General features: G+C 44.3%; 1 protein-coding gene across 1 annotated transcript in view; it reads left to right on the forward strand.

Moving 5' to 3' along the window:
* Positions 1 to 575: 575 nt before the first annotated feature.
* Positions 576 to 14,763, forward strand: part of LOC119437181 (ras-related protein Rab-14-like) — a 61,247-nt gene continuing 47,059 nt past the window's right edge. Inside the window, 5 exon segments of the mRNA XM_037704241.2 lie at positions 576 to 959; positions 6,224 to 6,290; positions 11,527 to 11,554; positions 11,557 to 11,612; position 12,981. Of these exon segments, the coding sequence (XP_037560169.1) occupies positions 676 to 959; positions 6,224 to 6,290; positions 11,527 to 11,554; positions 11,557 to 11,612; position 12,981 (436 nt within the window). The 5' untranslated portion in view covers positions 576 to 675.

A 14,763-nucleotide genomic window follows, 5' to 3' on the forward strand; every position in this document is an offset into this window, starting at 1 on the left:
GGCGAAATTAAAAAAATACTGGCGTACTTAGATTTAGGTGCACGTTAAAGATCCCCATGTGGTCCAAATTCTTCTGGAGTCCCCCACTACGGCGTGCCTCATCGGATCGTGGTTTCGGCACGTAAAACCCTGTAATCTAACCGAACTGTTAATGGAATCATTCTTGCATTTTGCTTAGCTAGGTGAGCAAATCGAGCGAAATCCTTTTCCAGTAAGATTTACACATGGGGACAAAATTTCAGGCAGTGGGCAAGCTACAGCCACGCACACCAGACAGTTTTATGCTCCTCTTCAGCGTGCTCTGTGACTAAAATTGTAGTGCCACTACATGATAGGAGCACTGTAAACTTTGGATCCACTGTGTATACTTTCATTCATAGATGCATGTTATCTTGCACCACTGTTGTTTGGGGAAGAGTGTTGTACAGTAATGTTTTCCTGTACTGCACTTCCTAAAGAAAAAATATATATGCCCATTTGTCTTTCAGCAATTCAGTCGCCTGAAGTAAACATTTGAGATGCCTGGTTAATAGTGTGTACTGTTCATTCTGTGCAGTTTTTTTCTCTCCTGTGCTAACACATCAATCAATGATTGCAGGTGACCCATCCAGTGGGAGATTGACAGATTGCAAGTGAAAAGTAGCAGCCTGAGCAGCCACCACCACAGCCAGCAGGATGACTGCGGGGCCATACAACTACTCCTACATCTTCAAGTACATTATAATCGGGGACATGGGCGTGGGCAAGTCGTGCCTTCTGCACCAGTTCACCGAAAAGAAGTTTATGGCTGACTGCCCGCATACCATCGGTGTTGAGTTTGGCACGCGCATCATTGAGGTGTGCGGTCAAAAGATCAAGCTCCAGATCTGGGACACGGCTGGCCAGGAGCGCTTTCGCGCTGTCACCCGCTCCTACTACCGTGGCGCTGCTGGAGCACTCATGGTCTACGACATCACCAGGTGCCTGGGGTTGTATTGTGGCTTGCACTCGGATCATTTGTGTGAACAGCTCTGGGGTGTAGGACTAATTCAGGGGACCAGAGTTTACTGCTCTTGGGTGTGCAGTGGAGCTCACATGGTACTCTCGGCTCTGAAAGCTACGGAGCTTGAGACGAGGGGGGTTGTCCTCGCCCTTCAAACCTATGGAGTACAAGGGATGGCATCGTGAGCTCCACTGCTCGCACTGGATTCCACTTTGGTCAGGGCTCAAGAATTTTTGAAAAAGGAGGCACACTTTTGGTAACACAAATAAGGTGCATAACATGCAAGCATGTGCAATACATGAGGTAGTGCACGAAAAATTGGACAAAGTGAGACGTGCACACATACAGCACTGGCTGGCTACTAAATGCTTTATTTGAAGATCCAAACAAGCAATTCACAGGCTGATGGAGGCTTGAAGTGACTTAACAGTGGTCGAACAAGTAATTTCTCGGTCTGGGGCCAACGTTTCAACAACGGGACTTGTCTTCGTCAGGGCCCCTTGTCGAAACATTGACTCCAGCGACATAGCTAGTTTGACCACTGTTAACCCCTTACGTGCTTCATTATTTATACTAAAAGTGGCCTTATCTTGTTTCTTTTATATATATATATATATATATATATATATATATATATATATATATATATATATATATATATAGTGGAACCTCAGTTATACGTATGTCCCCTGGTTATGCTATAACCCGCATTTTACGACGAACTAGTTTCGTCCCGGCAAAACCTAATATTATAATATATATAATAATAAACCGGTATTAATAACCTCGATTATTACACGCAATTTTACGCTGACCTGCCTCGTGCGACGCATCTCTGGCACCATCCGGAAAAAAACAAACAAACACAGGCTGGCACGTAAGCACACTACAGGCGGCTGACAACGGGTGTGCAATGCCATATTTACTCAAATGTAATGCGAGGGGCGACTTTCCAGTCACGCGAAATAAAGTAAAACCGCTAATGTAACACAAGATGAACGGAAAAAGAAATGTTACCTTTATTTAAGGAATCGCAATTCGGAGATGTTCTCTTCACTCATAATTGTCGTCTGAAGAAGAGACAGCTTTCCTTGGGCGGTGTTCTCTGGCCATCACTTTCGTAGATAGTTTCACTTTCGCGAAGTTTCGCATGACTCGGCACCAAAAGCGTCCCCGACAAGTGTTTCTGGAGCTGTCCTAAGCTCGCAATCAGCGCCAACAGAGCTGTCAGCAGTATACTTCGAGGATGCTGGGACGAGCAGAGTCTCGCGAAAGCGAAACTATCTCCAAAAGTGATCGCCCGAGAATTGTCATCTTCCGTGCCACCGAGCTTGTTTGAGATTCAAGTACTTCTTAAAAGACTGCACAACCATTTCATTTGAGGTCAGTACCAGGCCACTTCATGTTGCACAGAGCCTACCCGACTGGCCTAGCATTTAAAGTGGGCTTGCCGCTGGTCCCGCCATACGCCAATCTTCAACTCCTTGACGTCGAGACACCGAGCCGGTGCAGACTTTCCCAGCTCCTCGGCCATGAAAATTGCTCATCTCTTGGAGCGACCGTCATACCGAATGCGCTGCCTCAACATAACATCGCGAATGAACGGAGTCGAACCGCAAAAGGCCATAGGATATTGGGGCATCATAACAAGTCACAAGTACAGCGAAAACAACATCGATTGCAACCAGAAATAAGTTCAGACTTCAGCGACGATCGATTGATCGAGACGTGAAGTTGTAGGTTGCCAACGTAACGCTAAACATAGCGGAATTTAGAATATTTGTTTTAAAATGGTCAGTTTTGCCGTTATTCGAATGTAATGCGAGGGTCGAGTTCAAGTAACGAAAATCATGAAAAGGAAAAACTTGTGTTACAATCAAATAAATACGGTAATTTTTTAAGTAATTTAATCTACCTTTCTTGGAAGCAGTCCAGGTTCGTGCCGTGGGCTTATTCAGGCGGTCTGAACCCATTTTTCTTCTTAGTTTTTCTTAGTTTCTTATATATTATTAGTTTTTCAATTATGCGACGCCCGGATTATACGACGGTTTTGCATGGTCCTCTCAAAGTCGTATAATCAGGGTTCCACTAAGTGTCCCATGTACAGGTTCCACTGTACATGGCTTATTTCCAAACTTCATGCCATCGAAAACCCTTCTGAAGCTTTTTCAACTAATTTGCTTTATGTTTAAAGTGTGAAACTTCATTTTACCTGTTCACTATGCAACATATATGCATTTGTGATTGCCACAAACAGTTCAGTTAGAAACGAGTGAAAAAAGTTTATTTTACCCAGTTTCAAAATTGGCTATTCTGCAAAGCAATGTTCTTTTGTCGAAGAAAGTTTTTTGTGCATGCTAGCACTTCTAAGGACAGTCACAGTCTAGAAGCAGCTTTCTTTTGCACGCGCAACTCACGTGCGAGCTGTCAACGGCAGATGCCATTGTTCAAATCTCCCGAAAGGTGCAAAAATTGTCTTGAGCGTTGACATAGTGCTGCCGTCTATATAGTAGAAAATAGGCTGCAATAAATGCCCCATTGACTGCGCCCAATAAATGCGCCTGCATTGACATAATGGCTGCCATCTATGTTGTAGAACACGAAGACTGAAACAACGTGGCCTTCAAGGTGCTCAAAAAGTAAACCCCTTTCTTTTTGAGTCACGAATTTTATGAATTTTAATTTTCACAGGTTGGCACATAGGGAATATATTCCTTCATAGCTAAATAACAAGCTTTTAGTACTACAGTGAAGCTTTGTGCATGATCTTGTCGAGGCATGCCAGTTCAGGCAGCCAGCTCTTTTTTGTGAGAATTCAGTGACAAAATAAGTTAGAAAGACTGCAGCTGGTGCCCGTGTAAACATAGTGAAAAGCAGCTTTCTGATGGCAGTATGACGAAATGCAAACAATGAAGCGTGGGCCAAATGTTAGGTGGCTTGCTTTATTATTATTATTAATATTGCTACAAAACATGGCCTGAAATCTCTAAGAAGTCAACCACAAAAAAATAGGTAAACATATAACAGTGCCCCTGAGTCTAACTGTAGCTGCACAAGAAACTTTTGTTTCCGTGTAATATGGAAGTGATGCGTGTCACTGCTGTTGCCCCACTATCTTTAAAAAAAAAAATGATGTCTGACCATGAAGGGGCTTACCAGCTGGCAGGCAGCACTTCTGTGACCGTTCATTGATAGTTTTGACCATTTGGAGGCCTATTTTCTCAAAATAATTTGTTTACATCAGATTACAGAACTCGTGGAAAATTTAGGAGGCTGCTAAATTTGACATGCGGGCCACAAGTGACTAGTACTAACCCTCCAATCTGGTTTGCTGTTAATAGTGAGCTCAAATTTGGCCTGGTTGGCAATAGTTTTTCTAATACCTGCTTTGTCACATTATAGTGCTAATTCAGCATTGCATAAGAGTAAAGTTATTAGGTGATGAGACAAGTGGCAGATGGTCTTGTGCTTGTTTTCTTCCATTGTCACTTTCACACCATTGTGAGTTCAACATTGTTGCGCTCTTTGTTGTTTTTATTCGTTCATTCAGCATGTTCACTTTGTTGCATTTTTGTCATTTGGTGGGAATTTGGCAATACTCGAGAATGTGTCTTGGCTATCAGAAGCTCCTATTTTGACCAGCTGTTTAATGCACATTGGAATCTTGATGTATAGGTGTTCTTGTATTCTCTTCTATCTATTCCACCGTCATCAGAATGGGACCACCAAATTGAGCCCATGCTCGTATGCTGGCCAGAAGAATGCCATTGCTTGTCTAGCCACCATGGATAGTCCCTATAAGGCCCTCCGGGCACACACTTGTAGGGCCACGCCAGTGTCCGATACCCTAATACATACACAGCACACAATGTGCAAAGAATGCGTAATGGGGAGATTGTGGGTTCGGCTCCCTCCAGCGGCAAGTTATTTTTTTGGCCACTTTTATTTCCCTTTCGCTTCATTATCAGTTGGCTTCATATGGTTGTGACTAACAAAATTGGGCTTCCCATTCACTCGTAAGCGGAACTTTTCGGTGCCATTTTTTCTCTTTTGGCACTAGAAATCCAGAAGTGGCAGTTTTAATTGCTTGCTGCTCTCTCTTATACAAGACATAACGATTGCTACTTCAAAGTGTGTAAAGGCAGCCTTTCTTAAATTTTACTAATCATTGGCATGTATTTCCCTCTACTCCCTCATTATTAACCCTTTAATGATTGCCAAGTTTTGGTATTGAGCACGAAGTTTCTGGCTACATGTCTTAGGCCCACACTGAATGACAGGCAGCAAGTGTCATTTGTTTAGAGCAGGAACACAGGACGATAAAGCATAATTTAGCATGTGACTTGCTTATTTTTGAAAGCACTGTCGGAGGACACAGACAGAAAGGTACGCACATGAGGGAATTCTTGGATGCTGTTTAAACTTGCTGCATCTAAAATTTTTTATCAGGTGCGGGAGGGTTGGTTATGGAAATTTGCAGATAACCTGTAGCTGTCCCAAAACCTGGTCGAAGATGTCTTACTCATAGACCCTCAATCCCTTGTAGAATGCGCATTGTGAAATGAAAGTGACCAGGTGATTAATCACATGACGTAAGCACAAAGCTTGCTGGTCTGGCCTCCAACAGCATGACTTAGTGCAAAACTATGACAGCTCTTACACAGTGGTGAACCTATTAAATGTTAGAATCCTCTCCCCCCCCCCTTCCTTTTTTTTTTCCTCAGACCCTTTAAGGTTTACAGAAAGGTCAGGCCTTTACATGAAGAGATGTAACCATCATTACTTTCTGTCGAGTGTCATTGTACTTTGTTGAGGGTCGATCGTTGTGTTTGCAAATGTATCCCACTTGCTTGCCATGGAGTGTAAAAAGCCATGTGTTACCCAATGTGGTTGCTCATTGTCCATGGCATTCTTCAGGTCAAGGGTTTTGATTCCCAGCCATGGCGGCTTTATTCCAAGAGGGGCGGACTGCCAACATGCTCATGTGCTTATATTTGGGTGCACACTAAAGAACCGCACGTGATTGAAATAAATTTGGAGTCTTTCACTGCAGCATCTCTCATAGCCCTAGTGTAGCTTTGGGACATTAAACTCCAGAAATTATTCATTCATTCATAAGCTGTCTGCTAAATTTCATTAGGAACTATGTAAAAATAGTGGCCCCTGCCTGATTGCTAGGATCTGTGGTCTTGAATGCACATTGAAGAGTGCCACATGTTTTTCGTGTCTTGGGGTCTGCAGGCGCAGCACGTACAACCATCTCAGCAGCTGGCTAACTGATGCGAGGAACCTCACCAACCCCAACACAGTGAGTCCTTGTTTGTTTGTGCCACTGCACTGCGTGCTGCCCTCCAGGCATTGTTCCTGCATGGAATGTTCAGTACTGGCATTAGGTTTCACCATCGCCCCATTTATAGTATGGTTAGCGCATACCAGGCACTTTGCAGGACAAGTTGTGCACATGTCCTGATAGTGTGAGTGCATTCCATTATGAAAATTGCTAAGTAGGCAAATGCAGAGTGATGCTGAAACTGGGCATTGTTGCTCGAGTGCTGGTTGCACTTACCACTTTTGCTTCTGTCTTTTGGAAGTATCTGCTTTTGCTTAAAGCTGAGTGGTTTTGGTGGGCATAGAATGTAAAGTTTGTAGCAGTAGGTATATGTCTTGCTGCAGACAGATGAAATAAGAGTCAAACAGTGATAGTATTGATTCAGTGGTTTTTCTAATTGTATTTTAATGCAATGTTTCTAATCTTTTATTATAATAATGTTTTAATTTTTAGGTTTGCGTTGTTTGTCCAAATAGCATAAGAATGTGGGAATACTGTTGTCTTCACACCGGGCTGATAAGCGTAGTTACAAGTAGCATGCCTTTGCCCTGTCAGTAGAAAAGGTGCTATAAAACAAAATTTCTAGCATAACGCAAGCATAAAATGAAACTAAGATACCACGGATAAAAGGTGATATGGGGCCTTATTCCATGTTGAGTAGTACAGAAATAAGGAAAAGGCATGTTTCGGCAAGCATAGTAAAAGTGAAATGCAAAAGAAACGACAGCTTGCCACCTGTGGGAGCTGGAGATTGCAAGTATGACTTCCATCAGCAGCAGTTCAACTTTTGCTTCCCTTTACTAAGAACATAAGCTCATCAAACCCTCAGTCATAATTACTTATACAATTCAATTTAAAATAATAGTTACATTGCACTACACTTTCCCTGGTTTCATTGTCTGTTGGCTTCACGTAGTTGCTACTATAAATAGAGCCTCTTTGTTACCCCAATTCTTTTCACAAGCAATACACTTATGAATATTAGCGTATCTCAAGGGTAGAAAGGACTTCCATTTTTAGGGAAAAGTCGTTAGTGAAAAAAAAAAAAAAGATAAGGCCGAATTCAATGCAAGAAGCTCATTTTCATTTTGCCCCAAATTCAGGTAAATTTTCTGTAGTTGGGACAGTCCTCATTTGTTGGCACATGTTTAAGAACAGCTACCCCACCTGCTTATTACGATGTTAGAGGGAAGAAAATGTTTTCTTTCGCTGGACACCCAAGTCATTGCAGCCACAAATAGGAGGCACTCCTCCATTGCATTTGCTAGGTTTCCATGCCTTTCCTACTGTGCTACGCTGCCTCTTGCTTATAATTTTATGATTGTGATGCTCTAAAACATTAACATACACAGCGATGACAATTTGCAAAGCTCGCGTTTTGTCTTGAATGAACAGCGAAAGAACTGAAAAAATATATAATAAATTGGTGACAGGGCACTGTTTGCAGGCAGGTAACTTTGAGTGTGCTTTATGGACTGTTCATTTACGTATAAAGCCTTGTTGAAAGAGAGTCAGGTTCAACCTGCAGGTTTAGCTCAACTGCAATACGAAGGATAAACGTTTTTAAAGTGAAGCTTTATATGGCTAACCGAATCGAAAAAGTGCCTGTTAGTCGCCTGTCCACAGAAAACTATCATCACCAGTATTGGCTCGAGTGTCGCCTTCTGCAAGCTGGCTCGTTGGCGCCCCTCGGGTTGTGCTCGTGTCACTGCTCCCGTGTTCGTCGTCTTCTTCCACAGCTGGCTGAATTGCCGCTCATCATTCCGGCGTAGAATTTCACTTCTCTTCTGTCGTCTAACTGGGGAGGCTGCGTTTACGGGGGTATGAGCCATTCAATGTCTTACGTAACGGACAGATTTGATTTTGAAGAAATTTAATTTCGGAGAATCGCAAGCGGCAATGGAGGGGTATGCTGCTAATCATGCCGCCGAGCAAACGTGAGCCATCGAACGCAAGCAACAACGGCAGACTGCAGGCATACCATCAGTGACGTCGTTCTCTCAGTCGCAGCCGATTGTGTGTGTGTAACCTCATTAAGAAACGACGTAACCAATAATTGAGAAATACTTTAATGAACCGTCAAGGTTAACCCAAGTGGTAAACACCAAGACCGCACGTTTCAGCTTCAACGGTTAACCATCTGTACTGGGCAGTGATTTTTTCTTAATTTTATATTACCAATTTCTGAACTGACTGGCTGCAGTTTGTGTTATCTGGTATGTGTTACAGTAGCGATTAAGAGGAAGGTTAGCACCTTTTTATTTTGAAATAGGCATTTAGAGCCATTTATAATCAGACCCTTTTTGACAAAAGGTTAAGACATTTTGAATAGCAACAATTCTATTCAAGCACAGTGCAGATACATAATTTGTTGTTCAAAAGCTTCAAATATGAGTACACCTGTGAAAATGTGGGATCCTGATAGCCGGGTCATTGGCAGGTAGCAGACGAGGTGGCTCGTCATCACAATGAGCATCCTCTGGTGCTGATAAAGAGTTAACTTGTGGTGACCTTCCCACAATTTTTGCTTGTGTACATGTGCAGTCTCGTAATTTCGACACGTAAATATAATACACAATGACTATTGCTGTCTTTTTTCTTTTTTTTTTCAACAAGACCAGTAGAAAGGCAATAGGCATTCCTGGTATCATATTTTGTAGGAAAAAAAATTGGCGCAAACTATGCATTTCAAAAAAATTTTCGGAATTTGTCATGGCAGTTAATATATAGACAAGCACCAGCGCTGAGTGCACGCTAGTGTGCGTCTACTGTCTTCGTCCAGGGGTTAAAGGCCAACTGCAACAAAATTTCACTTTGGCTAAATTTGTGATAAATGAGTAGAACCTCGTTATGACGAAACAGGATATAACGAAGTAAATTAAGTTCCGCTTTAAATCCCCATAGAGATTCATGTACCTCATTTTAACGAAGTTACATTTCGTGCCATTGAATATAACGAACTAGATTCGTTTCCTACAACAAAAAATACTCAACTGTTGCGCACTGAGTACATCGCTTTCCATGGAATTTGGCACTCGTTCACCGCTGCAGTTCAAAACTTCCGCGTCCCCACATTGAATGCGCCATCAAGCAACACTGGTATTTCTCGCCGCCGCGTGTAGCTGTGCACAAGCAGCAGCTCACTATCGCACTTCCCCCTTGACTCCTCTCTCTTGTGCGTGCCTGGCGGTGCGAGCCGCGTTACGCACGGTGGTGGGAAAGATTAGTGCATTCGCTTCTCTCTTCCACTGCGGTGCGCCGCTCGGGCAGCCACAGCTGGGCCTGGCCTCTGAGATCTCTCTGGCACAATCTTGGGGTCACGCCCAGGCTGTGCATTCACTTCTCCCTCGCGCGATTTGCAACTCGCCACGCGGGCTGGCGGCTGGGCGTGACCTCTGAGATTGCATTGGCATCGGTGCACTCTCAGAGGCCAGGAGCCGGCCAAGCCAGCGCGGCGAAGTTCGCTTACCTCCTCGAGCACGCAGCGCTGTGTTGTGTGCCACGTGCGGCTCAACCGCAACGAGCAAAGTGGAAAGCAGACACGAAGGACATCACAATGGAACAGAAGGTAGCTATCTAAATGCTGCGTTGTCAGGTGCCTAGTCGCATGTTGAACACGCCAAATATTATTTTGTTGTTTTATTCAATTTCATTGCATCGTAGCGATAGAATCGTACGATTTCATCGTAGCAGTTCCGTGGGCTGCGAGGCCATCTTCTTATTTCATGTTTACAATTGTGCATCCCATTGGGCATATACCGGGTGCGTGAGGTAGTATTTGAGAACACAATGTTGGCTTTCAGGGCGGGAAGAATATCTCCTGCAAAATCAACATATTTTCACCAAACGTTGGGAAATACTTCCCTTACGGTTTATTTCCACGATTAATCAATGAATCTGCCATCCGCAGCAGTAACCGATTCAATTTGGCTTCGGAAATGGCTGCATGCACGGATCAGGTGGTCCTTAGAGATGTTGGCCATTGAGTCAGCAATGGGGGCCTTCAGCGAGTCTTTTGTATTATGTGACTGTTTGTTGGCCTCTCTCTCTCAACGACACCCCAGGCGAAATAGTCGAGCAGATTTAAATCTGGAGAACTAGGAGGCCACAAGTTGGGAGTGACGTGACCATAGAAGTTGTCAGCCAGCCACTCGTGGGTGACGTAGGCGGTGTTGGGAGCACACAGTAGGCTGAGCGTCCCAAGTGGCAGAGGGCTCATCGCGGCACTCCGCAGCAGCCACAGTTTGTACACTACACAGCAGTGTGTTCTCCAAGATTGCGCGTGTGCGCCGTTGCAATCTCGGAGGACATGCCAGAAACTCGCATGTTAGGTCATACGTCACTTTTGCTTATGGAACAGAAAACACTTCTGTGCACTGGGAATCAAACCCTCATTCTGTACCTGTCTTTAGGTAACGAAATAAAGCAACAGACATACTGTGGGATTGTTCAAGTTGGTAATAAGACTTGCACTCTCCTAATCTTGCTGCCAGTGTTCCTCTGGCCGAGCCACCAGCAATGATTTCATGGCAGACTGACTGAAGATACTGACATTATGAAAGGTGTGGCTCGTGGAGAAGAAAAAGCTTCAACCCCCTATCACGTGCCACCGTCGCTTTTGCCAAGTAGTGCCAACATTTGATGCGCACCGTCTTTCCCTGATTTCGTCGCTCACACTTGTTCCACTTCCATAATTTACTCACAGGGTTTCAGCTTGCTGGGTTTTCCCTTTCACTGCTGTGCATGCTCGCACCTCCGTGCAGCAGTGGCAGACTGTAGGTGACATTGCTTCTGGTCGGAACCAGATGCTGAGATGACGTGAGTTCCACTTGATGCTGGTACTTAACCTGGTTGGCAGAAATGTGTATGGAGGGGTTTTAGAAGAGCTAACTTCGCAACAAAGAGAAAGGGTTGGGCAACATAAGCTCTGTTGCTAATCTCTATGGTAGTGAAGAGGACGGTGGTGGGTGATGAGATCAGAGAAACGGAAATGACAACGCAGTATGTGCTGTCATTGCTGTCAGTGCTGTCAAGTATGTGCACATTGATAATACAGAAAGATGGATATCCTGCTTACGACTGCTTCCAGGTAATGAGTTATGCTCTCATTTTGTTAGCCTTGTTCTGTGGTTCACTCAATAAAAAAAAAAGTGATCTTGCATTCCAGATTTTTTTCATGTCAACTGTTACATTGTTTCCCCATTTTTGTGTGCAGGTCATCTTCTTGATTGGCAACAAATGTGATCTGAAGCTCAGAGAGATGTCACGTATGACGAGGCAAAGCAGTTTGCTGATGAAATGGTAAGCAGTGGGAAAGAAGCACATTGGGAGGAGCTTGTTTTTTTTTTTTTATTTTTTTTGCTACGAAAGAAGTAGTACAGCAGAAATAGCGTAAGTGCTCATGTGGGAAGCCTGAACGACAGCTGCTTTTGCAACTGCGTCTGATCTCATTTTGTTGCCAGCTGTCAGCAGTCTATCCACAGTGCACTTTTGTGCAGCTACATTGTAAACAAGTGTTTTAGAACTTCCTAAGCAATGAAACTGAAAAGGGCTATAGAAAAAGTTACAGTAGACTTTCGTTAATTGGACTCCAGTTAATTGGATTTTTCAGTCAATTTGATCGCGACCCAAGGTCCCGTCTAGCGCCCATGCATTTCTATGGGTTCAAACTATCGTTATTGTGATCCTAACATTGGCCTTCGCCAGATAATTCGAACTTGATTAGTCAGCACGCACGCGCCTCACTCCTATGGTGACCCCAAAAGCAACCCTGTTAATGGCAGTTTCTCTCAGCAAAGCTTAGGCGACAGCGAATGCGTTGAACACACATAAAAAAAAATCGCCCATCGAGAACTATAGCTCGCAATGTCTGATTAGGATATTCACCTAAATGTTATTTGTGCCTTTTTATTTATTCAAGAAAATTGGGCTGAAAATTGCCAGCGCAGTGCAGTCGGACAGGAAATGAAAGCAGCTCTTGCGGCATTTGTATACTTTACCGCATAAGTGCTGACCCTCCATGGAGCGAACTTTCGCAGCGGATATTGCGTAGCGGTAAATCCCAGTGCTGCATATTCGTCGCCCCACACTTCATGCAAGCAAGAGCGGGCGAACGCCGCTAACTGTGCCGCCGATGCAGCCCACAAGGAATTATTCTGGCCAGATGAGTGCGACTTGGGCGACTAATGGAAACCAACGGCTGTGCTACAATCTCATTTGTGCAGGCTTTCAGCCGCGTGTGACCACTTCTGGTGGCAGCGTGTGCTGGTTGGTGAATATCGGGAGAGAGTGGATCGGCGGCGAGCAGCCAGTTTTTGGACGCTGAAAGTTTGTTGCTTGTTCGCTTCCTGGGGGTTGGCCTTAAGATGGATGTATTGCGGCGAAACTGACTATAGGAAACCGGCCGCCAATGTGCAACACTATTAGACCCTTGCCCATTTTTTTCTGTTGAAAAATCGGGTGCATGTAAGATTTCTACTTTGTTAGGAACTTCAATGTCACTTATACATTAGTTTTCTACTTCGGGCACATGGCCCCGCATGTTTGTTTCAGGGGCGTATTAAAATAGGGCGAATACTGCCGAATTAATCGACAGGTGTTTGGTATTTTTTCTGCATCTTGATTAATTGCGCCCACTGGGTACGCGATCAGTTTTGTTGGTCCAGTCAGGGTTGAATCAATGGAAGTCGAGTGTTATATTTAAAAATTAGTTAGTGTTCCGAGGCTTTCCTTAGGGTTTAGGAGTCATGGGCCTTAATTTAACGCAAGAAATGACCAATTGAAAATATCATGTCAGTACTTTTTAACCTCATACTCTGTTATAACTCTCAGCCAATTGCTAAGGACACCTCTTTAAAACTGTTTACTGCATTGTGGAAGTTCATGCGCAGATAATTATTTTATTACTGTGAAGTTTTATGCACTGGTTAGCTAAGTCAGGGACATAAGTAAAATTGGCAATTTTCACTAGGCATAGATGCCATGCAAGACTGTACAGCTATTTTGCCTTCAGCCTTTCATGACTAAAAATGTGAAGGCTTGTTGCCTTGTGTAAATGAATTTATATACAGATTACTTATAGCAGTATTGCCACATACACATTTCCATGCTGTTTTTTTTCACTTTTATATATATGTATATATATATATATATATACAGTCAAATCTCGTTAATTTGAACACGCCTAATTCGAACTTCCGGTTTATTCGAACTGACGCTGTGGTCCCGTCAAAGTTATGTGTATTCATATGGGCGAAAACGCCCGGTAATTCGAATGCGAAAGCATTTGCGACGGTTAATTCTAACATACGGCGCACCGACAATGCCCTCAGGAGCGCGCCAAATCACACAGCGGCGCCTCCGACCGGCATTGCTCAGACACCGCCGTAGAGCAAAAGCTTAAGAGAGACCCCTCAACGCCGCGCGGAGAAAAAGAAAACGAAAAAAATATGCGACGGAAATTTCACTCTTGACGGCGAAACGTCGCACCAGAACACGCGTGTACGAGCCGACGTCTCGGAGAACGCTGCGGCTGCGTCGCAGAGAGAAACAACGGCGGAGGCCCAGTCCACCCAACTTGACGATAACGGCAGAAAACGATACTTCAGCTGGTGCTGGGCCGGCGGGAGCGGAGGTGCCGGCACGGCAGTGGGCGCGCTCGGAGACAGTCGAAGGTGGGGAAGCTACGAGGGAGTTGAGAGGGACGGCGAGGGGAGTCACCGAAGCCACTGCCACCGAAGTGACGGTGTAGCCAAGGCCCAATGCGCTTCTCTGCCACCCTCATCCCTCACCTTCGACGGTCTCCGCGCGCGCCCATTGCCATGACTGCGCCGCCCGCTCCCTGAAGTTTCGTTTTCTGCGGTTATCGGGAAGCGAGCGTTGGCCCACGGGGGCAGTTTCGTGGCCCTCGCTCACTACGTGATTGCGCGCCACATTTCACTACTCGCAACGTTCCTACATCATGCACGAATACTTCAAAATAAGTCCTTCTTTTAATTCGAACTTCTTTTAATCTGAACAAATGATCGGGCCCCTTCGAGTTCGAATTATCGAGATTAGACTGTATATAAATATGCATGCAATAACTGTGTTTGGGGTGTCAACGATGGAGGCATTTTCAGATAGCCTTGTAGTGTAGTTGTCAGTCGTGCATCCCTGCTGTTCAGTGCTTCCCCAACCATTGAATCATTCCATTTCTAACTTTACTAGGGAAAAAGTTCGATACAGCATGCAAGTGTGGAAGCTTGTGCTAGTTGGCAACAGTTGATTTCTATGGTGTTTCAATGTGCATATATCTAAGGAATATAACAGGCAGAGAGAAAAAAAAGCACTGACATTGTAGTATGCATTCTTTCACTGTCGGCCTGTGTCCCTTTCTTGTATCTGCGTGTACAGCCAACACCATCAAAAAGTCTGATAAGCTTGATAAGTTGATAAAATTTACATACAGTTG

The sequence above is a fragment of the Dermacentor silvarum genome, chromosome 1 (assembly GCF_013339745.2).
Source record: "Dermacentor silvarum isolate Dsil-2018 chromosome 1, BIME_Dsil_1.4, whole genome shotgun sequence".
Taxonomy (NCBI): domain Eukaryota; kingdom Metazoa; phylum Arthropoda; class Arachnida; order Ixodida; family Ixodidae; genus Dermacentor; species Dermacentor silvarum.